General features: G+C 34.6%; 1 protein-coding gene across 11 annotated transcripts in view; it reads left to right on the top strand.

The window, feature by feature from the left end:
- RPS6KA6 (ribosomal protein S6 kinase A6) overlaps window positions 1-27768 on the top strand; it is a 167245-nt gene that overhangs the window by 78374 nt on the left and 61103 nt on the right. For all 11 annotated transcript variants that reach the window (XR_013825835.1, XM_079911628.1, XM_079911622.1 and 8 more), the window contains 4 exons: window positions 8028-8107; window positions 18544-18650; window positions 18943-18980; window positions 26053-26195. Coding sequence is in view for 10 of the 11 variants with exons in the window: in XM_079911628.1 (XP_079767754.1) it covers window positions 8028-8107; window positions 18544-18650; window positions 18943-18980; window positions 26053-26195 (368 nt within the window). In the remaining variant the exon portion in view is untranslated. The remainder of the gene's footprint in view (window positions 1-8027; window positions 8108-18543; window positions 18651-18942; window positions 18981-26052; window positions 26196-27768) is intronic.

The raw sequence follows: 27768 nt of genomic DNA, 5'->3' as shown, positions 1-27768 counted from the left end.
TTAGGGAGTGATCTAAGCTCATACTTTTACATGTACCTGTTCAGTTTTCCCAGCACCACTTATTGAAGAGTCTGTCCTTTCTCCACTGTACATTCCTGCCTTGATTATCCAAGTTAAGGTGATTATATGTGCATGGGTTTATCTCTGGGCTTTCTGTCCTGTTCCATTGCTCTATATTTCTGTTTTTGTGCCAGTACCATACTGTCTTGAGTACTGTAGCTTTGTAGTATAGTCTGAAGTCAGGGAACCTGATTCCTCCAGCTCCGTTTTTCGTTCTCAAGATTCCTTTGGCTATTCGGCGTCCTTTGTGTTTCCATACAAATTGTGAAATTCTTTGTTCTAGTTTTGTGAAAAATGCCAGTGGCAGTTTGATAGGGATTGGATTGAATCTGTAGATTGCTTTGGGTAGTAGAGTCATTTTCACAATGTTGATTCTTCCAATCCAACAACATTGTATATCTCTCCATCTATTTGTATCATCTTTAGCTTCTTTCATCAGTGTTTTATAATTTTCTGCATACAGGTCTTTTGTCTCCTTAGGTAGGTTTATTCCTAGATATTTTATCCTTTTTGTTACGGTGGTAAATGGGAGTGTTTTCTTGATTTCACTTTCAGATTTTTCATCATTAGTATCTAGGAATGCCAGAGATTTCTGTGCATTAACTTTGTATCCTGCCACTTTACCAAATTCATTGATTATCTTTAGTAGTTTTCTGGTAGCATCTTTAGGATACTCTATGTATAGTATCAAGTCATCTGCAAACAGTGACAGCTTTACTTCTTCTTTTCCGATTTGGATTCCTTTTATTTCCTTTTCTTCTCTGACTGTTGTGGCTAAAACTTCCAAAACTATGTTGAATAAGAGTGGTGAGAGTGGGCAACTTTGTCTTGTTCCTGATCTTAGTGGAAATGCTTTCAGTTTTTCACCATTGAGGATGATGTTGGCTGTGGGTTTGTCATATATGCCCTTTATTGTGTTGAGGAAAGTTCCCTCTGTGCCTACTTTCTGCAGGGTTTTTATCATAAATGGGTGTTGAATTTTGTCGAAAGCTTTCTCTGCCTCTATTGAGATAAGCATATATTTTTTCTCCTTCAATTTGTTAATCTGGTGTATCACATTGATCGATTTGCATATATTGAAGAATCCTTGCATTCCTGGAATAAACCCCACTTTATCGTGGTGTATGGTCCTTTTCATGTGCTGTTGCATTCTGTTTGCTAGTATTTCGTTGAGGATTTTTGCATTTATGTTCATTAGTGATATTAGCCTGTAGTTTTCTTTCTTTGTGACATCCTTTTCTGGTTTTGGTATCAGGGTGATGGTGGCCTCATAGAATGAGTTTGGGAGTGTTCCTCCCTCTGCTATATTTTGGAAGAGTTTGAGAAGGATAGGTGTTAGCTCTTCAGTAAATATTTGATAGAATTTGCTTGTGAAGCCATCTGGTCCTTGGCTTTTGTTTGTTGGAAGATTTTTAATCACATTTTCAATTTCAGTGCTTGTGATTGGTCTGTTCATATTTTGTATTTATTCCTGATTCAGTCTTGTCTGTTTGTGCATTTCTATGCTTTTGTCCATTTCTTCCAGGTTGTCCATTTTATTGGCATAGAGTTGCCTGTAGTAATCTCTCATGATCTTTTGTATTTCTGCAGTGTCGGTTGTTACTTGTCCTTTTTCATTTCTGATACTATTGGTTGGAGTCTTCACCCTTTTTTTCTTGATGAGTCTGACTAATGGTTTATCAATTTTGTTTATATTCTCAAAGAACCGGCTTTTAGTTTTATTGATCTTTGCTATTGTTTCCTTCATTTCTTTTTCATTTATTTCTGATCTGATCTTTATGATTTATTTCCTTCTGCTAACTTTGGGTTTTTTTGTTCTTCTTTCTCTAATTGCTTTAGGTGCAAGGTTAGGTTGTTTATTCGAGATGTTTCCTGTTTCTTAAGGTAGGATTGTATTGCTATAAACTTCCCTCTTAGAACTGCTTTTGCTGCATCCCATAGGTTTTGGGTCATCGTGTCTCCATTGTCATTTGTCTAGGTATTTTTTGATTTCCTCTTTGATTCCTTCAGTGTTCACTTTGTTATTAAGTAATGTATTGTTTAGCCTCCATGTGTTTGTATTTTTTACAGATCTTTTCGTGTAATTGATATTTAGTCTCATAGCATTGTGGTTGGGAAAGATACTTGATAAAATTTCAATTGTCTTAAATTTACTAAGGCTTGATTTGTGACCCAAGATATGATCTATCCTGGAGAATGTTCCATGAGCACTTCAGAAAAATGTGTATTCTGTTGCTTTTGGATGGAATATCGTATAAATATCAATTAAGTCCATCTTGTTTAATGTATCATTTAAAGCTTGTGTTTCCTTATTTACTTTCATTTTGGATGATCTGTCCATTGGTGAAAGTGGGGTGGTAAAGCCCCCTACTATGAATGTGTTACTGTCGATTTCCCGTTTTATGGCTGCTAGTATTTGCCTTATGTATTGAGCTGCTTCTATGTTGGGTGCATAAGTATTTACAAGTCTTATATCTTCTTCTTGGATTGATCCCTTTATCATTATGTAGTGTCCTTCTTTGTCTCTTGTAATAGTCTTTATTTTAAAGTCTATTTTGTCTGATGTGAGAATTGCTACTCCAGATTTCTTTTCCTTTCCATTTGAATGGAATATTTTTTTCCAATCCCTCACTTTCAGTCTGTATGTGTCTCTAGGCCTGAAGTGTGTCTCTTGTAGACAACATATTTATGGATCTTGTTTTTGTATCCATTCAGCCAGTGTGTGTCTTTTGGTGGGAGCATTTAATCCATTGACATTTAAGGTAATTATTGATATGTATGTTCCTATTCCCATTTTCTTAATTGTTTTGTGTTTGTTATTGTAGGTCTTTTCCTTCTCTTGTGTTTCTTGACTAGAGAAGTTCCTTTAGCATTTGTTGTAAAGCTGGTTTGGTGGTGCTGAACTCTCTCTGCTTTTGCTTGTCTGTAAATGTTTTAATTTCTCCATCAAATCTGAATGAGATCCTTGCTGGGTAGAGTAATCTTGGTTGTAGGTTTTTCTCCTTCATCACTTTAAATATGTCCTGCCACTCCCTTCTCGCTTGCACAGTTTCTGCTGAAAGATCAGCTGTTAACCTTATGTGGACTCCCTGTGTGTTATTTGTTGTTCTTCCCTTGCTGCTTTTAATATATTTTCTTTGTATTTAATTTTTGACAGTTTGATTAATATATGTCTTGGCATGTTTCTCCTTGGATTTATCCTTTATGGGACTCTCTGTGCTTCCTGGACTTGATTAACTATTTCATTTCCCATATTAGGGAAGTTTTCAACTATAATCTCTTGAAATATTTTCTCAGTCCCTTTCTTTTTCTCTTCTTCTTCTGGATCCCCTATAATTCGAGTGTTGGTTCGTTTAATGTTGTCCCACTGGTCTCTGAGACTGTCCTCAGTTCTTTTCATTCTTTTTTCTTTCTTCTGCTCTGCAGTAGTTATTTCCACTATTTTGTCTTCCAGGTCACTTATCCGTTATTCTGCCTCAGTTATTCTGCTATTGATCTCATCTGGAGTATTTTTAATTTCATTAACTGTGTTGTTCATCATTGCTTGTTTCATCTTTAGTTCTTCTAGGTCCTTGTTAAATGTTTCTTGCATATTGTGTATTTTATTTCCAAGATTTTGGGTCATCTTTACTACCATTATTCTGAATTCTTCTTCAGATAGACTGCCTATTTCCTCTTCATTTGTTAGGTCTGGTGGGTTTTTATCTTGCGCTTTCATCTGCTGTGTGTTTTTCTGTCTTCTCATTTTGCTTATCTTACTGTGTTTGGGGTCTCCGTTTTGCCGGCTGCAGGTTCATAGTTCCTGTTTTTTTTGGTGTCTGTCCCCAGTGGCTAAAGTTGGTTCAGTGGTTGTGTAGGCTTCCTGGTGGAGGGGACTAGTACCTGTGTTTTGGTGGATGAGGCTGGATCTTGTCTTTCTGGTAGGCAGGTCCACGTTTGGCAGTGTATTTTGGGGTGTCTGTGGACTTATTATGATTTTAGGCAGCCTCTCTGCTAATGGGTGAGGTTGTGTTCCTGTCTTCCTAGTTGTTTGGCATAGGGTGTCAAGCACTGTAGCTTGCTGGTCATTGAGTGAAGCTGGGTGCTGGTGTTGAGATGGAGATCTCTGTGAGATTTTTGCCTTTTGATGTTATGTGGAGCTGGGAGGTCTCTTGTGGCCCAGTGTCCTGAAGTTGGCTCTCCCACCTCAGAAGCACAGCACTGACTCCTGGCTACAGCACCAAGAGCCTTTCATCCACATGAATCATAATAAAAGGGAGAAAATGTAGAATGAAAGAAAGAAAGAATGAAACAAAGAAAGAAATACAGAGAGAAAGAAAGAAAGGATAAAATAAAATAAAGTAAGATAAAATAAAATAGTTATTAAAATAAAAATAATTATTAAGAAAGAAACTTTTTTAAAAGAAAAAACAAAACGGATGGATAGAACCCTAGGACAAATGGTGAAAGAAAGCTATACAGATAAAATCTCACACAGAAGCATACACATACACACTCACAAAAAGAGGAAAAGTGGAAAAAAATAATAAATCTTGCTCTCAAAATCCACCTCCTCTATTTGGGCTGATTCTTTGTCTATTCATATATTCTACAGATGCAGGGTACTTCAAGTTGATTGTGGAGATTTAATCTGCTGCTTCTGAGGCTGCTGGGAGAGATTTCCCTTTCTCTTCTTTATTCGCACAGCTCCTGGGGCTCAGCTTTGGATTTTGCCCTGCCTCTGCGTGTAGGTCGCCGCAGGGCATGTCTTCTTCACTCAGACAGGAAGGGGTTAAAGGAGCAGGTGCTTCGGAGGCTCTGGCTCACTCAAGCCACAGGAAGGGACGGGTGCGGATGCAGGGTGAGCTTGCAGTGGCAGAGGGCGGCGGGACGTTGCACCAGCCTGAGGTGCGCAGTGCGTTCTCCCAGGGAAGTTGTCCCTGGATCCTGGGACCCTGGCAATGGCGGGCTGCACAGGCTCCCTGGAAGGAAGGTGTGGATAGTGACCTGTTCTCACACACAGGCTTCTTGGTGGCCGCAGCAGCAGCCTTAGCATCTTATGACCGTCTCTGGGGTCCACACTATTAGCCGTGGCTCATGCCCGTCTCTGGAGCTCCTTTAAGCAGCGCTCTTAATCCCCTCTCCTCACGCACCAGGAAACAAAGAGGGAAGAAAAGGTCTCTTGCCTCTTCCTCAGGTCCAGACATTTCCCCAGACTCCCTCCCGGCTAGCCGTGGTGCACTAACCCCCTGCAGTCTGTATTCACGCCGCCAATCCCAGTCCTCTTCCTGCGCTCCAACCAAAACCCGATCCTCAGCTCCCAGCCCCGCCCGCCCCGGTGGGTGAGCAGACAAGCCTCTAGTGCTGGTGTGTGCTGGTCTCCACCAATCCTCTGTGTGGGAATCTCTCTGCTTTGCCTTCTGCACCCCTGTTGCTGTGCTCTCCTCCGCTGCTCTGAGGCTTCCCACCTCCGACACCTACAGTCTCTGCCTGAGAAGGGGCTTCCTAATGTGTGGAAACCTTTCCTCCTTCATGGCTCCCTCCCACTGGTGTGGGTCCCATCCCTATTCTTTTGTCTCTGTTTATTCTTTTGCCCTACCCAGGTACGTGGGGAGTTTCTTGCCTTTTGGGAGGTCTGTGGTCTTCTGCCAGCGTTCAGTAGGTGTTCTGTAGGAGTTGTTCCACGTGTAGATGTATTTCTGGTGTATCTGTGGGGAGGAAGGTGATCTCCGCGTCTTAGTCTTCTGCCATCTTCCCGATTCCTCCCACCACATCTTTTTTATCCATTCACCTGTTGATGGACACTTAGGTTGCTTCCCTATCTTGGCTATTGTAAAAAATGTTGCTGTGAACATTGGGGTGCATATATTTTTTGTGGTAATATTTTCTTTTTCTTCATATATATACCCAGGAGTGGAATTGCTGGATCATATGATAGTTATATTTTTTATTTTTTTGATGAACCTCCATACTGTTTTCCACAGTGGCTGCACCAATTTACATTCCTATTGACAGTGTATGAGAGTTCCTTTTTCTCTACATCTTCTCAACATTTGTTATTTGTAGACTTTTTGATTATAGCCATTCTGACAGGTGTGAGGTGATACGTCATCGTTGTTTTGATATGGGGTTTTGATACTCTGATGATTAGCGATGTTGAGCATCTTTTCATGTGCCAGTTGGCTATCTGTATATCTTCTTTGGAAAAATGTCCATTCAGGTGTTCTGCCCACTTTTTAATTGGGTTGTTTGTTTTTTCTGATGATGAGATATATGAGCTATTTATATATTTTGGATATGAATTCCTTATTGGTCATATCATTTGCAAATATTTTCTCCCATTCAGTAGGTTTGTTCATTTCATTGATGGTTTCCTTTGCTGTGCAAAAGCTTTTAATTTTAATTAGGTCCCATTTGCTTATTTTTGCTTTTGTTTCCATTTCCTGAGGAGTCAGATCCAAAAAAAACATTGCTACGATTTATGTCAAAGAGTATTCTGCCTGTGTTCTCTTCTAGGAATTTTATGGTTTAGGTCTTTAATACATTTTGAGCTTATTTTTGTATGTGGTGTTAGAGAATTTTCTAATTTCATTCTTTTACATGCAGCTGTCCAGTTTTCCCAGCACCACTTATTGAAGAGACTGTTTTTCTCCATTGTATATTCTTGCCTCCTTTGTCATAGATTCATTGACCATAAGTGCATGGGTTTATTTCTGTGGTCTCTATTCTGTTCCATTGATCTGTATGGCTCTTTTTGTGACCGTACCATACTGTTCTGATTTTTGTAGCTTTTAGCATGGTCTAAAAGTCAGGAAGTGTGATGCTTCTAGCTTTATTCTTCTTTTCCATTATTGTTTTTGCTATTCAGGGTCTTTTGTGTTTCCATACAAATTTTAAAACTATTTGTGCTATTTCTGTGAAAAATGCCATTGTTATTTTGATAGTGATTGCATTGTATCTGTAGATTGCTTTGGGTCACCAATATTAATTCTTCTAATCCATGCAGTTCTGAGTTTTAATCATGGCTCCATTGCTAGTTTAATGTATGCATGAGATTGTGGCATTTGGCTTTCCTGGAGAATTCAGTGGCATATACATTATTAAATCATTGATCCAATCTACTATGTCACTCTCAATTTTTGAAATTTAAAAAGATAGCAGCTATTGATTTTATTCTTAGGTAATTTTGACAAATAATGCATTATAGTATGTACCCAACTCTCTCTGTAAAAATTCCTCTAGAATTTTCCACCTATTATTCTTTTATTCCCCATTACCCTAATGGAATGAGAGTAGTCGTATTATCTAAAGATTTCCTTCCTTGAGTCTCTAGGATATCATTAGATTAATCACTAAAGACCAGTTGTGTTCAAAACATTCTATTCAATTCAGTGGGCTCTAGAGGTGAAATAATCTCTGATCTCAAGAAATTTATAATCTATAGGGAACACAGACATGTGAGTCCAATTAATTGTATAAATCAAAATGGATTAAGTACCATAAGAGAGACATAAATGAAGTGCAATGAGATATCAAAAGTAGTAACAAGTAATTCTGATGGGGAAGAGGTTAAGGATGCTACAGGGAAATGTGAAAAGAGGGAAATCCTTAATAGAAGAAAGCTAAATAGAGGGGGTGGCATTTTTGTTGAGCTTGACAGAATTAGTAGATTTTCAGTAGGTGGGGAAGTAGAGTTAAGACAATTGCAGTAGAACATGGTGCTCCATAAATCAGGAAAACGACGGTGGTACAAGTTTCTGTGTAAAGCTACATCCAAGGTTGATTATGTTCTGGCAAGGGGTTTATAGCTTTTTCAACACTAGTTTTAATTTTGAGATAATGTTATCCAATCATGGACCATGTGAGTAAATGCTTAATTGTTTTATAGTGTTCAGTAATAAAATTCTAAACATATATATTAATTAAAAACTATGCTAAGCTTTGTAAGCCTTAAAAATTATTATTACTACATTCTAATTTCTAATTAGCCTTTCAGACTGAAGGGAAGCTGTATTTAATACTGGATTTTCTCAGGGGAGGAGATGTCTTCACAAGATTATCCAAAGAAGTGAGTATTTGTAAATTTTTGCTATACTTTATTGAAACAAAACTAAGAATAATTGTTTTTTTTTCTTTTGCTAATTTTTTTCCTACGGAAATTTTAATTATTCTTTTTTTGTTACATAGTATTTAGTGAATGTGCCAGTTAATGGCATTTTCTGTCTGCCTGTCATTTAGATCATCTCAATGTGTTACTCATTTTTCTCTTAGGCACAAGATCAGTATAAATAACTGGATGAAGTAGCTAGGGGCAAACCTAGGACTTTGGCTACTCAAGCTACCAAAATGCCTCTGGGAGTAGTGTTTAATTTATTCATGTTTAAAACAGCTTCATGGAGGTACAGTTGACATACACTAAACTGCACATATTAAAGTACATGCTTTGATAATTTTTGACATTTGTATAAACTTGTGAAACCATCAGCACAATAAAAATATTTAGTTTATTCATCATCCCCAACAGTTTTCTTATGCCCTTTTTTAATGCTTCCCTCCTGCCTGACCCCTACTCAATCTGCTTTCTGTCACTGTTTGGTTTGCATGTTCTAGGACTTTATATAAATGGAATCATATAGTATGTGTTCTTTTTTTGGTCTGGCTTTTAAACTCAGCATAATTATTTTGAGATTCATCCAAGTTGTTGCACGTATCAGTAGTTCCTTTTTATTGCTGAGTGGTATTCCACTGTATGGATATACAATGATTTGTTTATTCATTCACTTGTTAATGGATATGTGTGTTTTTTTGCAATTTTTGGATATTACTAATAAAGCTGCTACAAACTTTCATGTGCAAGTGATTGTATGGACATGTGTTCGTCTTTCATGGTTAAATACCTAAGAATATAGTGACTGGGTTATATAGTAGGTCTATCTTTTAACATTTTAAAGACACTGTCAAACTGTTTTCCAAAGAAAATTGTTATATAATTTGTTATATAATTTTTACATTCCCACCAGCAGTATATGAGAGTTTCAGTTGCTCCATCTCCTTACCAACATTTGGTATGGTCAGTCTTGTTTTAATTTTGAACATCTGGTAAGTGTGTAGTGATACCATATTGTGGTTTTGAATTGCATTACCCTAATAACTAATGATGTTACGCATCTCTTCATGTGCTTAGTTGACATATATCTATCTTTTTTGATGAAATGTCTGTTTAAATCTTTGGCCCATTTTCTATTGGGTAATTTTCTTACTGAATTTTGAGTCTTTATATATTTTGGATGGTAAGTCTTTTATCATGTATGTTTGAAAATATTTTCTTCTGGTCTATGACTTGTCTTTTCATACTCTTTACAGGGTCTTTCAAAAAGCAGAAGTTCTTAATTTTGATGAAGTCTGATTTATATATATTTTTTCCTTTTATGAATTGTGTTTTTTGGTGTCCTGCTTAAGGCATATTCGCCTAATCCTAGGTCACAAAGATTTTCTCTTATATTTTCTAGAAGTTTTGTAGTTTCTGGTTTTACATTTATGTTTATAATCAATTTTGAGTTCATTTTCATATATGGTGATAAATATGTGTTGAAGTCCTTTTTATCGTATATAGATATCTCATTGTTTTAGCATCATCATTGGAGAATACTGTGCTTTCTCCACTCAATTACCTTGCATGTTTTGTTGAAAATCAATTGACCGTATATGTGAAGATCTATTTGTAGACACTGTTCTGTTCAGTTGATCTGTTTGTCTGTCTTTATGCCAATACAACACTTTCTTGATTACTGTACTTTTATAATATGTCTTAAAGTCAGGTACTGCAAATCCTTGAGCTTTGCTCTTCTTTTTCAAAGTTGTTTTGCCTCTTCCAGGTCCTTTGCATTTCCATATCAATTTAAAAATCAGCTTTTCACTTTCTACAAAAAAGCCTGCTGGGATTTTGATTGGGATTGTATTGAATCTGTAGTTCAGTTTTCCAATAATTGACATTTTCACAGTATTGAGTCTTCCAATCCATGAACATAGTATCTCTCTCCATTTATTTAAGTTTTCTGTAATTTCTCTCGGCAGTGTCTTGTCATTTTCAGTGTACAGGTCTTGCATGTCTTTTGTCAGATTTATCTCCAAGTATTTTCTTTTTAAAAAATGCTGTTGTAACTTGAATTACTTTCTTAATTTTATTTTCAAATTGGATGGAAATATGATTACTATTTTTGTATATTGGACTTTGTATCCCACAGTATAACTAAAATTACTGATTTTATCTAGCAACTTTTTGGTAGACTACAACTAGAACTTTCTGTTGGTAGTCTGCACATGAGTTTTACTTCTTGTTTTCCATTATGGGCATCATTTATTTGTCTTTGTTACACTGGCTTGATCCTCCAGATCAGTGTTGAAAAGTATTGGTAAGAGCAGACATTCTTGCCTTATTTCCGATTTTAGGGGGGAAAGCATATTTTCACCATAAATTACAAAGTTAAGTATAGGTCTTTTTGCATGTTCTTTATCAGGTTGAGAAAGTTCCCTTCTATTACTAGTTTGTTGGGTTTTTATCAGGAATGTATGTTAGATTTTGTCAAATCCTTTTTTTTTGCAGTTATTGAGATGATGATCATGTTTTTTTCTTCTTTAATATTTTAATATGGTGAATTACATTGATTGATTGTCAAATGTTGAAGCAGCTTTGCATCTGTGGATGAACCCCATGTAGTCATGATGTATTATCCTTTTTGCATATTATTGGACGTTATTTACTAAAAGTTTGTTAAGAATTTTTGCATCTATTTTCATGAGAGATATTTGACTGTAGTTTTCTTTATTGTTTATATCTAATTTTGGTGTCTGAGCAATTCTGGTTTCATAGAATGAGTTGGGTAGAATTTTCTCCTCTTCAATATTTTGGAAAAGTTCAATGTTAAATTGTCATTAAATGATTGGTAGTATTCACTAGTGAAGCTATATGGGCCTGAAGTGTTTTTTTAATGGTATGGTGTTTAACTATAAATTCAATTTATTTAATATACTTAGGGCCATTCGGTTCATCTTTCTTTTTGAATGAGCTTTAGTATCTTGTGTCTTTTAAGGAATTTGTCCATTTCATCAAAGTTATCAAATTCACTGGCATAAAGTTTTCATAATATCCCCTTATGACTTTTATAGGTATAGAATCGTTAGTGATGTTGATATCATCATTCCTGATGTTGGTATTTTGTGTCTTCTTTTTTTATCTCACTTAGCCTTGCTAGAGGTTTACCAATTTTATTGTTCTTCTTAGAGAATCAGCCAGCTTTTGGTTTCACTGATTTTTTCTATTGTATTTGTTTTCTGTTTCATTGTTTTCCACTATAATTTTTATTACTTCATTTTTCTCTACTTAATTTTGTGTTTCACTAGCTTTTCTGGTTTTTAAGATGGAAGCAGAAATTATTGATTTGAGACCTTTTCTTCTTTTCTAATATAAGCATATAGTGTTACAAGTTTCCCTCTAAATACTGCTTTAGCATCATCTCACAAATTTTGATATGTTATGTTTTTATTTTCTTTTAGTTCACCGTATTTTCTAATTTCCTTTTATTTCTTCTTTGTCTCATGGGTTATTTAGAAGTATGCTAATTAATTTAAAAATATTTAGGCAGTTTCCAGATAAATTTCTATTATTGATTTCTAAATTAATTTTATTGTAGTCATAAAGCACACTTTGTATGACTTGAATTCTCTTAAATTCATTTAAATTATTTTATGCTTCAGAACATGGTATATCTTGGTAAATGTTCCATGTGTACTTGAGAAGAATGTGTATTCTGCTTTTGGGTAGTAGAAGGTTCTGTAAATGTCGATTAGATTAAGTTGGTTGATAGTGGTATTAAGTCTACTATATTCTTCCTAATTTTTTCTCTACATGTTCTAACATTTTTTGAGAGACAGGGATTGAAACCTTTTACTATAATTATGGATTTATCTATTTCTTCTTGAATTTCTGTCAGATTTTGCTTCATGTATTTCAAAGTTCTGTTATTAAGTGTGTAAACCTTTAGGGTTATCATTCCCTCTTAGTGAATTTACACTTTGTCATTATGAGATGACTTATTTTATCCCTGCTAATGTTCTTTGCTTTGAAATCTACGTCAATATTAATACAGGCACTCCAGGTTTTTAAAAAATTAGTGTTAGTTTAGTATATTGTTTTCCATATTTTTATTTAATCTATTTGTCCTTATATTTAATGTGCAGTACTTAAGGCAGCATGTAATTGTCCCTGTCTTTTATACAGTCTGAAAATCTATGCTTTTTAATGGGTGTGTCAGACTTGTAACATTTAATCTGACTATTGATATGGTTGGGTTTGAATCTCCATCTTTCTATTCACGGAGTTATTTTTGTCCCTTCTGTTCTTTGTTCTTTTATTTCTCTTTTGCTGCCTCTTTTTTTTTTTTTTTTTTTGTGGTACATGGGCCTCTCACTGTTGTGGCCTCTCCCGTTGCGGAGCACAGGCTCTGGACATGCAGGCTCAGCGGCCATGGCTCACAGGCCTAGCCACTCTGCGGCATATGGGATCTTCCCGGACTGGGGCACGAACCCGTGTCCCCTGCATCGGCAGGCGAACTCTCAACCCCTGCGCCACCAGGGAGGCCCTGCTGCCTTATTTTTAATTAATTATTTTACATGATTTTATTTTTATACCTTTGGTTGGCTTTTTATCAAAATAACATTTTGTTGTTGTCTTATTTTAATAGTTGCTTTAGGGTTTGTAGTATAAATTTTTAACTCAGGAGTCAGGAATCTATAGTCTCAGGCCAAATATGGCCTGTTGATTTTTTTGTAAATAAAGTTTTATTGGAACACAACCACACCCATTTGTTTAAGTATTGTCTATGGTTGCTTTTGTGCTTCAGTGGCAGCATAATTGTATGGTCATTTTTTATTGGATGGCAGGTCATTTTTTATTGGATGGCAGGTGTTATGAATTTAATTTTCTTGTACTCTAGATACTTGTGTTTTCTTATAAGTAGTATTTAGCTTTGTTCTGGGATGCAGTTAACCTGTTGAGTCTTGCTTTTAACCTTTGTTATGTGGTACCAAAGCAGAATTTAGGATTAATTTTTCCCAATACTGAAACATGACCCTTCTTAGTACTCTAACCAGCCTATCAATTATGAGATTTTTCACTCTCACTGTTTGGTACAGGACTTATCCTGGTCCTTTGTGAGCTCTGTGAATTCTTTTTTAAAAATCTTTTAGGGTTGTTCTTTTCCTGGGCTCAAGTAGTTTCCTTAGATCCATGATTGGGAATTCTTCATTGGATGGCAGACATCCTGAAATTCACCTTGTTAGGTGATGGATTGTTTTGTATTCCTATAAATATTATTGAACTTTGTTCTGGAATTTGTGCGGAACTAGTTTATTTCAGATTGTTAAACTGGACCAGAGCAGTGTCTAATTGGGATGATTTTACACCACTGTGAAGCATCTGATTACTCTGTCCAGTGCCCTGTGAATTATGAGGTTTTCTGCTCTGTGTGGAGGTAATAGGAACTATTCCTGGCCCTGTGTGAGTTCCATGGATTAGTCCCTCTAATACTTTCATTGGTTATTTTTCTGGCTCAGGTTTCCTCACTCACATGCGCTGAGCATTTCTCTGCTGAATACTTGAGAGAGACCATCTACATAACTCTACGGTTCTCTCTCTGTAATTCTCCCTTCTGTACTCTATCTTATGAATTCTGTCCTTCTTGTCTCCCCACTCTCTCAGCTCCATCTCATCAACTCAGGAGCCTTCCAGGCTCTGGCCTGACTTTGCCCTCCCTGCATTGCTGCTTAAGAACTCTTTCCAGGTAGTGAGCTAGGACAGTTGTATGGTTGTTTCCATCTCTCAATATTCACTGTCCTTTGTTGCGATGTCCAGTGTCTTGAAAAGTGTCATTTCATATATTTTGTCCTGTGTTTTAGTTGTTTCAGATGAGAGATTAAATCCTGTCTTTGTCTACCTCATTTTGTCTTGAAGTGGTAGTCTGGGAGTAGAATTTTAATTGGGTAATAGTGGTTCAACATTTCACTTCCATAATTAAAATATGAGAAAACTACTCTTGATTCTCAGAATTCTAGAACTTGCTGTGAGAAAGGAACAGTGTGATTCTGGGATGCTAGCTAGTGCTTAAGTGGCTAAAACCTGTCTCTCTGTCTGCCTCTACCTGTCTACCTCCAGTATAGAACATTCCATGCATGAACATAGACTGTGACCTTGGTATATTCTTTACTCTAAAACAGAGTTCAGTATGTGATGGGGTCTGTCTAGGACCCCCTTCCCAGTGGGTCTTTAAAGGACCTTATTAAAAGCTGGTTCCAAGACACAGAGGGACAATAGTATAACAAGTATTCATGATTTCTTGTGTTAGATTGTAGAAGCGTGAAGAATATGTTTGAGAAATTCTTACTTGTAGTCATTTCTAATTTTCTTTTAAACTCTTCAGACCTCCATTCTCGATGTGGGACTATCTAAACCCATACTAGCACAGAGATGCAATCAGTAAGTTTTGATTCCTAAGTCTGGAATATTAGGTAAGAACAAGCATTTTAAATGCATTTCCCAAAAGACAATAAATTCGTATATTCATTGAACAGGCTGCTAAGAAATGATTTAATGGTTACTTCTATAGACAGCTTATTAATAAGTTTTTTATTGGTTATACTTCATGTGTATGTACAAAAAACTGCTATATCATCAAAAATGAGAATTTTATGCCTTAGAAAAAGACTTTTAAAAATACATTTTTGTATTTGTTAAAGAAATTTATAATGTATATCATATATATTTTAAAGGGAACAGCACCTCCCCAAATTTCTCTCCTCACAAACACACACACACACACACACACCTCTTAGATCATACCATATTTTGCTAATGTCAAGAAAATACAATGAGATGAATGGCTGAGAATTATAAAACTTCCATTTCTTCCAGAATCAATTTGTAGACTTAACAAAATTTCAAACAAAGTCCCAATAGGAATTCTTGTTTGAATTGACAGATGATTTTATCAGCGTGTTTGGAAAAGTAAACAAGTGAAAAGAACTAAGACATTTTGAAAATAAAGAACACCATTTCCTTGCCCTACCTCTTGTTTAAAACTTTATAAAGCTACTGCTATAAGCAAACCATCACAGTATCAACACAAGATTAGAAACATACTGTATAGTCCAGGAATATTCTGGTATATATGACTTACCATATATTATTATAATAGAGGAAGAATCACAAGTTAATGGCAAAGAGATTGATTGTTCAGTAAACCGTATATGAGAAATTGGTTAGGAATTTCAGAAAAAAAACATTTTAAATTGTTATCACTACCACATACAAAGATAAATATTACTTACATTAAAGAGCTAAATCTGGAAAACTTCTCATGCTAAAAGAAAATGCAACTGAATGTGTAGTTGACTATTGAATGGAGGTCTCCTAAATCATTAAAATAATGAAGTAAAATCATACAGAAATTATATATAAATTTGACTACATAAAATTAAGAATTACTGAACATCAAAAACCAGCACAAAGTGGGGAAAATGTTTACAAATAATATGATGGAGGACTGACATTTTTAATGTTTAAAGGGCTTGTACCAATTGAAAAAACAGTAAGTAAATAATGGAACATAGGCAAAAACATTGCTGATAATTCACTAAAAAAATGGAAAGGCCACTAGACATGGAAAATTATATAGCCTAAGAATCAGAACAATTGATTCCATTTTTATATATCAAATTAGAAAAGATATTTTAAAAGGATATATTCAATGCTATCATGGATGTGGTAAGACAAATGCTTTCATAAGCTGCTGATGGGAATGTAAGTTATTGTAACCCTTTGACAAATAATTTTGTTCTGTATGTCGAGAGTCTTGGACTATTTATTCTCCTTGACTGCCTAGTATTTGCTTTTTTATTTCTCAGAAATCCATTTTGGGGAAATAACCATAAATATCAAAAATATATATGCATTTACAGAGTTATTTATAATAGTGAAAAACTGGAAATAACCTAAATGAACATTAGGTAAATTATAGTAAATTAGTATGTTGAGATTGTACAGCTATTGAAAACTCTTTATTAATAAGTTAAAGATATAGAAGAATGCCTATAATATAATATTAAGTGGGGAAAAAGGAGGCCACTAAATAGTTTATGTAGTGTGATCTCAAATATGTTAAAACACACACCCTCATAGATACATACGTGAACGACTTGAAGAGCAGACAGAAAGACTAGCAGTCCTTACCTCACGGTGCTGGGGCTTTAGATGATTTTTATTTAGGGGGAGACTCAGGATAATTAGTGAATAGAAAAACATTAATGGTAGTGAACCTGAAACTTAAAAAGTTGTAACATAACATGTGGCAGAAGTGGCTTCTGGGGAAGAGGTAGTTCTTAGGGACAATTATTTCTGAGTTCAAATCCTGCCTGCTTCTTACTGTGTTTTTCTAGGCAAGTTACTTTATCACTCTGAGTCTCCATATGTAAGGTGGTGATAATACCTACCTCTTAGGGTTGTTTAGAAGATTGTAATAACAGATTGTAATAACATAATGAAAAGTGGCTGGCACGTGATAGTTACTTAATAAGTTTCTTATTTGTGTCCATCATGAAGCTTTCCTCAGAGACAATTTCATGACAAGGTAATATGCTTGTCATAAACTGTAAACTAGGCAGTTTTCTTCTTTTAGCGTTTGAAAGACTTTTGTTTAGGGTTTTCTTATGTGTTAAATTTCCATGAACGTTTTGATTAGCCTTCCTCAGAAGTGAAATAGGTAACATTTGTTTTTCTTCCTAATAAAATACCAAGTGAAAATGATGTTCTTATACTTTTACCATTATAATATTCAAATGAATTCTCCTGAAACTTAGATAATGAACAATCATTGTTTTTCTATAGAACATTTTAAAAAGTGGGTATAATATCAGAATTTATCTTTCATTGTTCATTCTCAGAAATTTTACTAGTACCTGAGTCTGCATAATGTAATTCAGTGGCCATAATTCTAAGTGGGCAAGACAGTTATAAGATTTTATGATATTTCATTAAAATTTTGAGTTTTCCTAATAATCTAGATATTTCTTTAATGAAAATAACCAATTTCTAGACAAGTTATTTGTTTTGCCAATTGGAAGCCCTTGATAAATCTTAACAATTACATCTAATGGTTGAGTAATGCCCAATTTTGTGTGTAAATTAACACTCACTTTTGAATGGATATAGACATAAACCTATAACAATAATACCTCATGGTTACACACATAGGATTTTACAATTTACAAAGTATTTTTCCCCACATAAACTAAGCTGACTCTTAAAACAACCTTGTTAAGTAGATGTAGCAGATACTATTATCCTTATTTTACAGATTTGGAAACTGAAGCCCCAAGGGCTAAGTGAAATGTCAAACATTACACTGCTAATTCTAATTCTAAGTCCAGTGCACTTTTCACTTCATCATAGCACCTCTGTTCCCAGGCAGAAAAAGATTGAGGAATTCAGTGCCTTTAAGCTCATGTATTCTACTAGCAGAAGAGTCTTGGAGCTACCCCTTAGGTCAGAGATTGGGTTTAGAACCGTGTTTAATATGAGTTACTAATTTGACAACTTTTGTTGGTATAATTGAAGCTTTAGGTTAGTAGAGCTGCTAAAAGCAAAATTCCTGAGAAGTGATAGTAGACAGTGAAAGAGAAAATAGTGGAAATAGTGGAATTACCAATGCTAAAACAAAATATCTAATATACTGCAAAGATCCTGAGAGCATCCCTATATAGTAGTGTACTAAATATAATAACCGAATTATGACACTAAGTCATTTTTAAAAAGGTAAATCCTGTGCAGTACATTCAGGGTAAAAAGATATGCAAGCTACATAATATGTTTTAGGAAGATCTACATTAAAATGTTGAAGAGAAGGATTTTTAAAAAAATTTTTCAGTATATTTTATTTTATTTATTTATTTTAATTTATTTATTTACTTTTATTTTTTGGCTGCATTGGGTCTTCGTTGCTGCATGCGGGCTTTCTCTAGTTGCAGTGAGCGAGGGCTACTCTTCGTTGTGGTGTGCAGGCTTCTCATTATGGTGGCTTCTCTTGTTGCAGAGCACGGGCTCTAGGCACGTGGGCTTCAGTAGCTGCAGCACATGGGGTCAGTAGTTGTGGCTTGAGGGCTTTAGAGCGCAGGATCAGTGGTTGTGGCGCACTGGCTTAGTTGCTCCGTGGCATGTGGGATCTTCTCGGACCAGGGCTCCAACCTGTTTCCCCTTCATTGGCAGGCGGGTTCTTAACCACTGCACCACCAGGGAAGTCTGAGAAGGATTCTTAAATAGTTTAGTTCCATCTATATACTTCTTTTATTTTCTTGTTTGCCTAGACTTGTCTGTTTACTGGTTTTTAAAGAAGAAATTTTAAATAAATTCAACCTTAAAAAAAAAAGATCAAATGGTAAATTATTATTTTATTCTAGGTTCTGTTTACAGAGGAAGATGTGAAATTCTACCTCGCAGAACTGGCCCTTGCTTTGGATCATCTGCACCGATTAGGAATTGTATATAGAGACCTGAAGCCAGAAAAGTAAAGCTATATTGTCTTTATGTATCCCTGTTACCAGTATTTCTATAACTACTTTTTTCTCCATTAAGTCTTATATTTTAAAGATTATATGAAAATATACGTGAATTATGCAGTTATATGAAACTTACTTTAAAAAGTAATCTTCATAAGATACCCATTGATTTAAATTAGTCATTTCAAAATTTTCCAGTATATCAAATAGATATTGACCTCTTTTATGATGATTTTTATGTAAATGTTTTATGTAAAAATATTTTATCCCACGTTGTTGAATGTGAATTTTGCTTTACAGCATTTTGCTTGATGAAATAGGACATATCAAGTTAACAGGTATGCAAATTTTCTCATTCTACCCTAAGCCTGTTTTATATTTTTTGTTATTTTAATATATATATTTGTCTAAGCCTGTTTTTTTCCCTCTTTCTTGATTTAATTTGCATTTTGTTTATTTCTTTGGTGAACTAAAATTCATTTAAAGGGTGGATAAGATAACTCCCAGTATGCTCTAATTGTAATACCAAAAAATTATATGGTAGAGTCACTGTCCTCATTAAGAAATGACATTTGGTTTTCTAGGAAAAATCACATCATTTTTGTTTCAGTCTAGGCTGAAAGATTTATCATAAGTAGTTATCACAGTTGAAATATAGTGAATTATAAACTTCTGAACCAAGTGTTTCATAATAAGAGGTTCATCTTATTCTTTCTTTTGTAAAAACACATTTTATTTTACTTTATTTTGAATGTTGAGTGTTTACTGTATGTGAAACACTGATAATTTTCACAGGACCTTTAGGCATAAGGTATCCTTATTATACCATTAAAAAAAACCTTTACTTTTAAAATAATTATAGACTCACAATAAGTTGCAAAAATAGTACCAAGAGGTCCTGTGTATCGTCACCCAGCTTCCCCCAATGGTGACACTTTACAAAATTACAGTGCATTATCAAACCCAGGAAATTGATAGGTACAGTTACAACTAACTAGACTATATACTTTACTTGAATTTCACCAGTTTTTGCACATATTCTTTTTTTGTTTGTCTTTGTGTATATCTCCATGACATTTTATTCACATATGTAGAGTCAAATACCATCACCACAATCAATAATCAAAACTGATCTATAACCACAAAAGAACTCTCCTGTGCTGCCCATTTATAGTCACCCTTCCCACCTTCCCTAAATCCTGGCAACCACTTATCTGTTCTATATCTCTAAGTTTGTTATTTTAAGAATATGATATAAATAGAACTGTATAGTAGTCACACACCTGAACATTTATCCTAGAGAAATAAATACTTACATGCACACAAAAAACCTAAACATGAATTTTCATAGCAGCTCTGTTTGTAATAGCCCAAGGCTGGAAATGTCCCAAATGTCCTTCAGAGAGTGAATGGATAAACAAACTGTGATACATCTATGCAATGGAATACTACCCAGCAATAAAAAGGAAATAACTCTTGATATATACAGCAACTTGGATGGACTCAAGGGCATTGTGCTGAGTGAGCCAATCTCAAAAGGTTACTTATGTTTTAAATAGATAGTAAATTCTGTATTTAATTATCAGAATGTTAAAACAGAGATAAAATGAAGATGTGGGCTTTACAGAGAATTTTGGACCAGTACACTTTAAAGGTAAGTTGCTTTAAATTCCTAAGTATACTTCTTCAATGTAAAAATAAAGTATAAAGTTGTTAACTTGAAAGCTCAAGTAAATGTGACAAAGTTCAAGTAAAGTTTAGTAAATCTTTTTTTGATTCATAGCCTGATTCTCTTTCTACTATATGAAAGAAGCAAAGCAGATTTAAAGAGATTCAAAGAGGATAAGAAAGAGAAATATGAAGAGAACAGTAGAGTTTTGAAATTTTATATAATACATAATTTTTATTTTACAACAGTCAATCTTTAGTTGCAATGCTAATTAGAATTTAATTCTTTTCATTTTTCTTAATAAGTTATGCCTGTTTTGTCATGGGTGAGGAAGAAAGGTGGGGAAAGAGTAGAATAAATTCTACCTATATCTCTCTTCTACATTAAGGTTAATTGGGTGAATAATGATGTCAACTTGTTTTATATTTAGTCTTATAATATGAATTCTGCTTTTACACCTTTTGGACTTAAACGGGCTGAGGAGTAAAGAGTAGTTAGAATCAATGTTAATTTATAAGCAAGGGACACAAGGCTTGTGACAGGAAGAAACTGTGATTTATATATATTTTTAAACAATTTAATCTATTTTCCTTTAAAGTGACACCAATATTTCTTTAAAGAAAGTACACAATGATAAATATTAGATAATTTACAGTTTCATGATCATAACAGAATTCAAAGTCTTGTAATGAATAATAAATTTATGGATGTAACCTCACAACATTCCAGTAAGGTTGGTTAAAGTGTGACCATTCATAGCAAGTGTTTTAAGACATTTCATTTTTTTTCATTCTTTCCTTTAATTTCTTTTTATTTTTATACTTCCTTTCTTTTTCTTTATTTTCTTTTTCTTCCTTTCTTGCTTTCTTACCTGCTGTGCCTTTTTCCTCCTTCCTTCCCTTCCTTTTTTCCCTCCTTCTCTTCCTATCTCCTTCCTTCCATTTTGAATACTATCATCGAGTACTATTTGCTCGATGAACTATGGTTATTCTTTTGGTTTATTTGGTGAACTATGTTATTCATTTCTATCACAGCCTGTGGAATTTGTAGAGGAAGCACAGGTCACATTGGCATCTTTTTAGAAGCAGACAGAAAGATTCCATAGCTGTCTCTTCCTGAGTTCAGTTTTCCTTGTTCAAGTTTGCATGCTTTGGCTGGTCTGGTAAATGTGCTAAGTCATGTGTAGTACTTTCAGTGAGCCCTTAGGGTTCTCATTTTAGGCAAAGGATCTAATTTCTCTGAGATATTAACTCAATTAACAACACAGCCCTGTAAATGAAAAGGCAGGAGAGGCCAGAACTGGGAATCAGGTGTGAGGAGAGGGTGCTATGGATGTGGAGGGTCAGGGCATTTGGACAAGGATGGATGTAAGAGTATCACAAACCTGGGTGGGAAAGGGAATCTGGAGTCTCCAGAATCACTTCTGAGGGACATAATTCAGAAGTAATTTTTATAAAGAGAGGGAAGATAAAATATGCAGTGTCAGAAATTAAATCACACAGTACTTGAGCTGAATATTTAAGAAAAAAATGTATACATAAGAAAATAGTTTTAAGTAATTTTTATGGCTATCTGAAAATTAGGCACTGAAATTACTTTTACATATAGTAGATACTCATAAAAGTGTTGTGTTTTGGACATGCTTTTAAAATTTAACGTCTTTAAAAGAGTCATTTAAGGAAACAAAGGTATATCTCACCCCCCCCCCGCCAAAAACCCTTTATATAGCTGATTTCTACATTTTCTTTTCAAATTAGTGTTTTGGAAAAAACACTGATTAACATATGTCTTATTTAATCTTGTAGCTAACTCTTATTATTGTAAAAATTTTTGTCCGTTGATTGCTGAGCAAATTTTAGTGTTAAATGTCAGTTTTGTCAGAAATAGTACAGCAAAGGACCTTTATGGAGTGGTGTAATCTCTGAAAGGTAACAGAGGATAAGAAAATTCTCTTCCCCTCTTCCTTCTCTGTGGACTGGCCAAAGAAGCCAGTGTTCTTCTCTACAAGGTATGTTGTTATATTCAGCTGAACTGACCTCAGAGACTAGGTTTCATTAAATTTAATTTTGAAATGGAATTGCAGAGTTTAAAAGCCTTAAAATGTGGAGAAAGAGCATAGTACATTGAAAAGATTTTTTAAAATTATGCTGAAAATCATAATGCATTCAGTTATTATACAAGAATAAGTAATTTTTAAATGAAAATATTGATTATGGTTAAAAAATCAGTTTCAAGGGGTCCTAAAATTAAGTATTAATATTGTATTTTATTTTAAAAGAGAATTATAGGGCTTATAATTTTTTCATTTATAGAATTAAGGTATAATTTACATAGAGTAAAACTCATTGTTCTTGTGATAATGGAACTAATTTGTATCTTGACTGCATCATTGTCATTATTGTGGTTGTGATGTTGTAATATAGCTTTGTAAGATAATACCATGGGGGAGACTGGCTAAAGGGTAAACGGGATCTCTGTAGTATTTCACATAATTGCGTGTGAGTCTACAGTTGCCTCAAAATACAAAAGTTTATTTTTTAAAGTTACTTTTTTGTGTATAGTTCTGCAAACTTTGACAAATGCATACAGTCAGCATCAAGATATAAAACAGTTCCCTCACCCCCCAGAATTTTCCCATTATAAATCAATTCTCCCTTTACCCCTTGACAACCACCAATCTGCTTTCTGGTCCTATGGTTTTGCCTTTTCCACAAAATAATATAAATAGGAAGACAGTATATAGTCTTTTGACTCTGGCTTTATTTATTTAGTATGCATTTGAGATTCATCTATATTGTTGTGTGTATCAGTAATTTCTTTTTTTATTGCTGAGTAGTATTCCATTTTATGATGGTACCATGGTTTGTTTATCCAATCCCCAATTAAAGGGCTTTTGGGTTGTTTCCTGTTTTTGACAGTGACAAATAAAGCAACTAGAAATATTTTTGTACAGGTTTTATGTGAACATAATTTTTTATTTCACATCAGTAAATACCCAAGTGGTGGGATTGGTTGATCATATGGGAAGTGTGTGTTTAACTTAATGAGAAACCTCCAAACTGTTTTCCAAAGTGCTTGTACCATTTTGCATACCCATCAGCGATGTATGAGAGTTCCAGTTGCTCTGCATCCGTGCCATTACTTGGTATTGTCAGTATTTTTTTATTTTAGCTCTAGTAAAAGGCATAGAGTAGTACCTCATTGTGATTTTATTTTGCATTTCCCTAACAAATGATGACATTGAGCATCTTTTCATGTATTTCTTTGGAGAAGTGTCTGTTCAGGTTTTTTTGTCCATTAAAAAAATTGGGTTGTTTGTTTTCTTATTACTGAATTTGAGTTTTTAAAAATATACTCTGAATACAAGTCCTTTATATGATATGTGATTTTCAAATATTTTCTCCCAGTCTCTAGTTTCTTTTTGATTTTCTGAACAATATATTTTGAAGAGCACTTTTTGACTTCGATAAAATCCAGTTATCAACTTTTTTCTTTTATGTATTATACTTTTTAAAATATATATATTTATTTTATTTATTTATTTTTGGCTGCATTGGGTCTTTGTTGCTGCATCCAGGCTTTCTCTAGTTGCGGCAAGCGGGGGCTACTCTTCGTTGCATTGCATGGGCTTCCATTGCAGTGTCTTCTCTTGTTGCAGATCACGGGCTCTAGGCGCACGGGCTTCAGTAGTTGTAGCATGTGGGCTTCAGTAGTTGTGGCTCACGGGCTCTAGAGCGCAGGCTCTGTAGTTGTGGTGCACAGACTTAGTTGCTCCTCAGCATGTGGGATCTTACCGGACCAGGGCTCGAACTCATGTCCCCTGCATTGGCAGGCAGATTCTTAACCACTGCACCACCAGGGAAGCCCTGGATTATACTTTTGATGTTGTATCTAAGAAATCTTTGCCTAACCCAAGCTCACAAAGATTTTATCCTGTATTTCTTTTGGAAATTTTGTAGTTTTAGGTTTTACACTTAGGTCTATTATTCATTTTGAATTAATGTTTGTTTATGAGGTATGGTATGAGGACGGATATTTGTATATCAATATTCTGTTATTCTGGCACCATTTGTTGAAAAGACTGACCTTTTCTCCATGGAATTGCTTTTACATCTTTGTCAGAAATCAGTTGGCTATATATATAGCCAGTTCTGTTATAATGCAACACATATGATCTTAAAAATCACTGTACTATGCATAATTGCATAGTAAAAAATATGACTTATGGAGAAAATGGTGTTTGGGGTTTAACACTAAAATATATAACCAGTGACACATTAAAGAAAGATAGGAGGCTGTTAAAAATGATGGCATTGTTTTATATGTTCTAACTGATTAAGAATAGATAAATACTACAATAAATATGATACCTTACCTTGAAAAAATCCTGAAATTTGCTTCTATAATTGGCATCAGAAAGGTTTCAGTTTGTAAGTTATTGTGAAGTAGTGGGAGGTAAATTATCTGGAATTGGGAGTTCTAATACTACAGGTGAACAGAAGTGGCTTGTAACACACATGATGTGCTGAAATAGCTGGTAGATATTTGACGTGTGTGCATGTATGTATTTCTGCTTGGCTCAGTTCAACTAGGTGCAGTTTTCTAGTGTTTCACCTATTATTTCTTGTGGGCAAAATTGCACATAAACCAAGCTGAAATTTGAAATTCATGTTATATTCGCCAAGCAAACTCTAGTGTTAAATGTCAGTTTTGTCAGAAAAGTACAGCAAAGGACATTTGTGGAGTGGTATAAATCTCTGAAAGGTAACAATAAGGTATCAATCGCATTGGAACAAATTTGCAGTTTTAAAACAAAAATAGCAGAGCGACTGTATATGTCAGTCTATTCTTGGACGCTGTTTTGTTGCATTCATATATGTATGTGTGTGTGTAGTCTTTCTCCAGTACAACGCTGTCTTGATTACTATAGCTTTATAGTAAGTATTGAAGTCAGGTAGTGTGAGTCCTTGAATTTTCCTTTTTTATTCAGACTTGTTTTGGCTATTCTATTTACTTTGTCTTTTTATATAAATTTTAAATTCAGCTTGTTGATTTTTACAGAAGAAATCTTGCTGGGATTTTTATTAATGTTTCATTGACTCTGTAGATCAGTTTAGGGAGAATTGACATCTTTAACAACATTGAATCTTCCAAATCATGACCAGTATCTCTCTCCATTTACTTAGATCTACTCTGATTCCTTTCATTGATGTTTATAGTTTTCAGCATGCAGATCTTGTATATGCATTCTTTGTATATTTATACCTGTGGATTTCATGAGGGTTTTTTGGTGATGTTATAAATAGTACTTTTAAAATTTCACCTTTCAATTTTTTATCTCTGGTATATAGAAATAAGATTGATTTTTATATATTAGTACCTTTAGCTCTTCTAAGACCATAAAACAAAGTGGAAATTCACCAAAACCAAAGCAAAATTTGCTTTCCTAATATTTTAAAAAGTGCAAATTACTATCATTTTTGTCTTAGTCTGTTTTAAAAATTAGATCACTATGACAGTGTTGATTTAATTTAATTGTCCTTTCAAAATTATTGAATCATATTCCTGTATAGACATGAAAACATGTATTTTGAGGATGAGGTTTAACTGAGGTAAGGAGCTTTCTTAATGGTAGTCGTAGGCCATCATGAGTAGGTTTAATTCATCGTTTAGTTTCTTTTGGTATTTTCTATTTTCTGAAGATCTTCAGATATGTTTTTTGTGTAATATTGTTATTATAGATTTTGGACTCAGCAAAGAATCAGTAGATCAGGAGAAGAAGGCCTACTCATTTTGTGGTACAGTGGAGTATATGGCTCCTGAAGTAGTAAATAGAAGAGGTCATTCCCAGAGTGCTGATTGGTGGTCATATGGTGTCCTTATGGTAAGTAGTGTTTTTTTTTTAATTATGCCAATATACAATTAGTATTGTTTAGAATTTTAATCTGAGTGTTGGGATGTGTTAGGTGAGAATAGGGTTCTCAAGTTCATGACTGTTAAAAAACTTGATTGGCTAGCTGTTATACAATAAAAATTAGGGTTTTGGTGTTCTGATTTCTTTTAGTTGCTAGATTAAAAGGTAAATGGCAGCATTCTTTTACAAGTTATTCAAATTTAAAACTTAGATAAAGGCCTACCAGATTTTAGATTTCAGAATACTGTGTTTAGTAGTTACATGGTATTTTAACTAGGTATCACAGAATTTAGCACCTTATGGTATATTATCTTATTGTCACATTTTTTCAAGCATGTCCCTAGAAAGATTGTAAACCTCTTAAGGAGGGCAATCCTGTCTTCTACTACTTATAATCTCCCACAGTATCTAGCATAATGAGCATATGGACTGACTGATTTGGCATAAGATTAAGCATAGAATTTGTAGTATTAAGTAGGGTGATAAGTGAATAGCTGTTGAATCAGATACAATTTGCTCTAGAAGCCTGATAATCCATTTTTGCCTCTTTATCACTGAATTACCGTATGATGTATCAATATATTAAGTGGCTATTATAAGCCTGGGATTTGGTAAGGGCAGTGGGGTGGGAACAGATAGAAGTACAATATTTGGCATTTTCCATGACCTAAGAAAGCATGCTATCTGGTTGGGGAAACAAATGGAATAGCTAAATAAACTGCCTGGAAATACCTTAGAAGTTCAGGCAAGAATTCATATAAGTTGATGTAAGAAAAGCGGAGGAGATAGAACTTAAATTAAGCCCTAAAGAATGGATAAAATTCAAATAGCTGTGTGTCAAGAAGAATAGTATTGTGATAGTATTAGGAAAGACCTGGAGAACCAGTTTGACTAGAGTAGTAGTGGAGAATGAGGGTGAAGGTGGAGGAAATGAGGCTATAAGCCTATAAGGATTTGCACGCAATTCTCTGGGTGGTTGGAAACTTTTGTAGATTCTTGAACACGACAGTAATTAGAGAAAAAATGTATTTTAGGAAAATTAGCCTTGGTAGCATTATATAAATGGCTTGCAAATGGAGGAAACTGAAAGTAGGGAGACCAAGAAGTTCTCCTTAGAAGACAGTTGTAAGATTATAGAATGAAAAAAAGGAGATCTTAAAGACATTTCAAGGTAAGAAGTGGCTGACCTTAGTAACAGATTAAATGCCACAGATGAAGCAGAGGGGAAAGGTCAAAGATAGAGATACCTCTAAAACTTCAGGGGATCGAAAGAAAGGTAGTTCAATAGAAAAGAGACAGCTTGGAAGGACAGATGATTTTGAAAGTGGGGAAATAATTTATTTTTAACACGTTGCATAGGTTATTGTGGGTTAGTGTTTAACCCCTTGATAGTAATGAATTAGGAGAGGGCAGTGGAGAGAGCATCAGAATCATCTGAAGACCTTAAAAAACAACAACAACAACAACAACAGCAACAACAAAAAATTACTCTGCCAGCCAGCATATAGTTTATTTGAGGGGAAGGTGTGATTCCAATGTACTA

This window comes from Stenella coeruleoalba (assembly GCF_951394435.1).
Source record: "Stenella coeruleoalba genome assembly, chromosome: X".
In the NCBI taxonomy this organism is placed as follows: domain Eukaryota; kingdom Metazoa; phylum Chordata; class Mammalia; order Artiodactyla; family Delphinidae; genus Stenella; species Stenella coeruleoalba.
The sequence above is the reverse complement of the archived record's forward strand: the minus strand, read 5'-3'. Positions and strand labels throughout refer to the sequence as shown.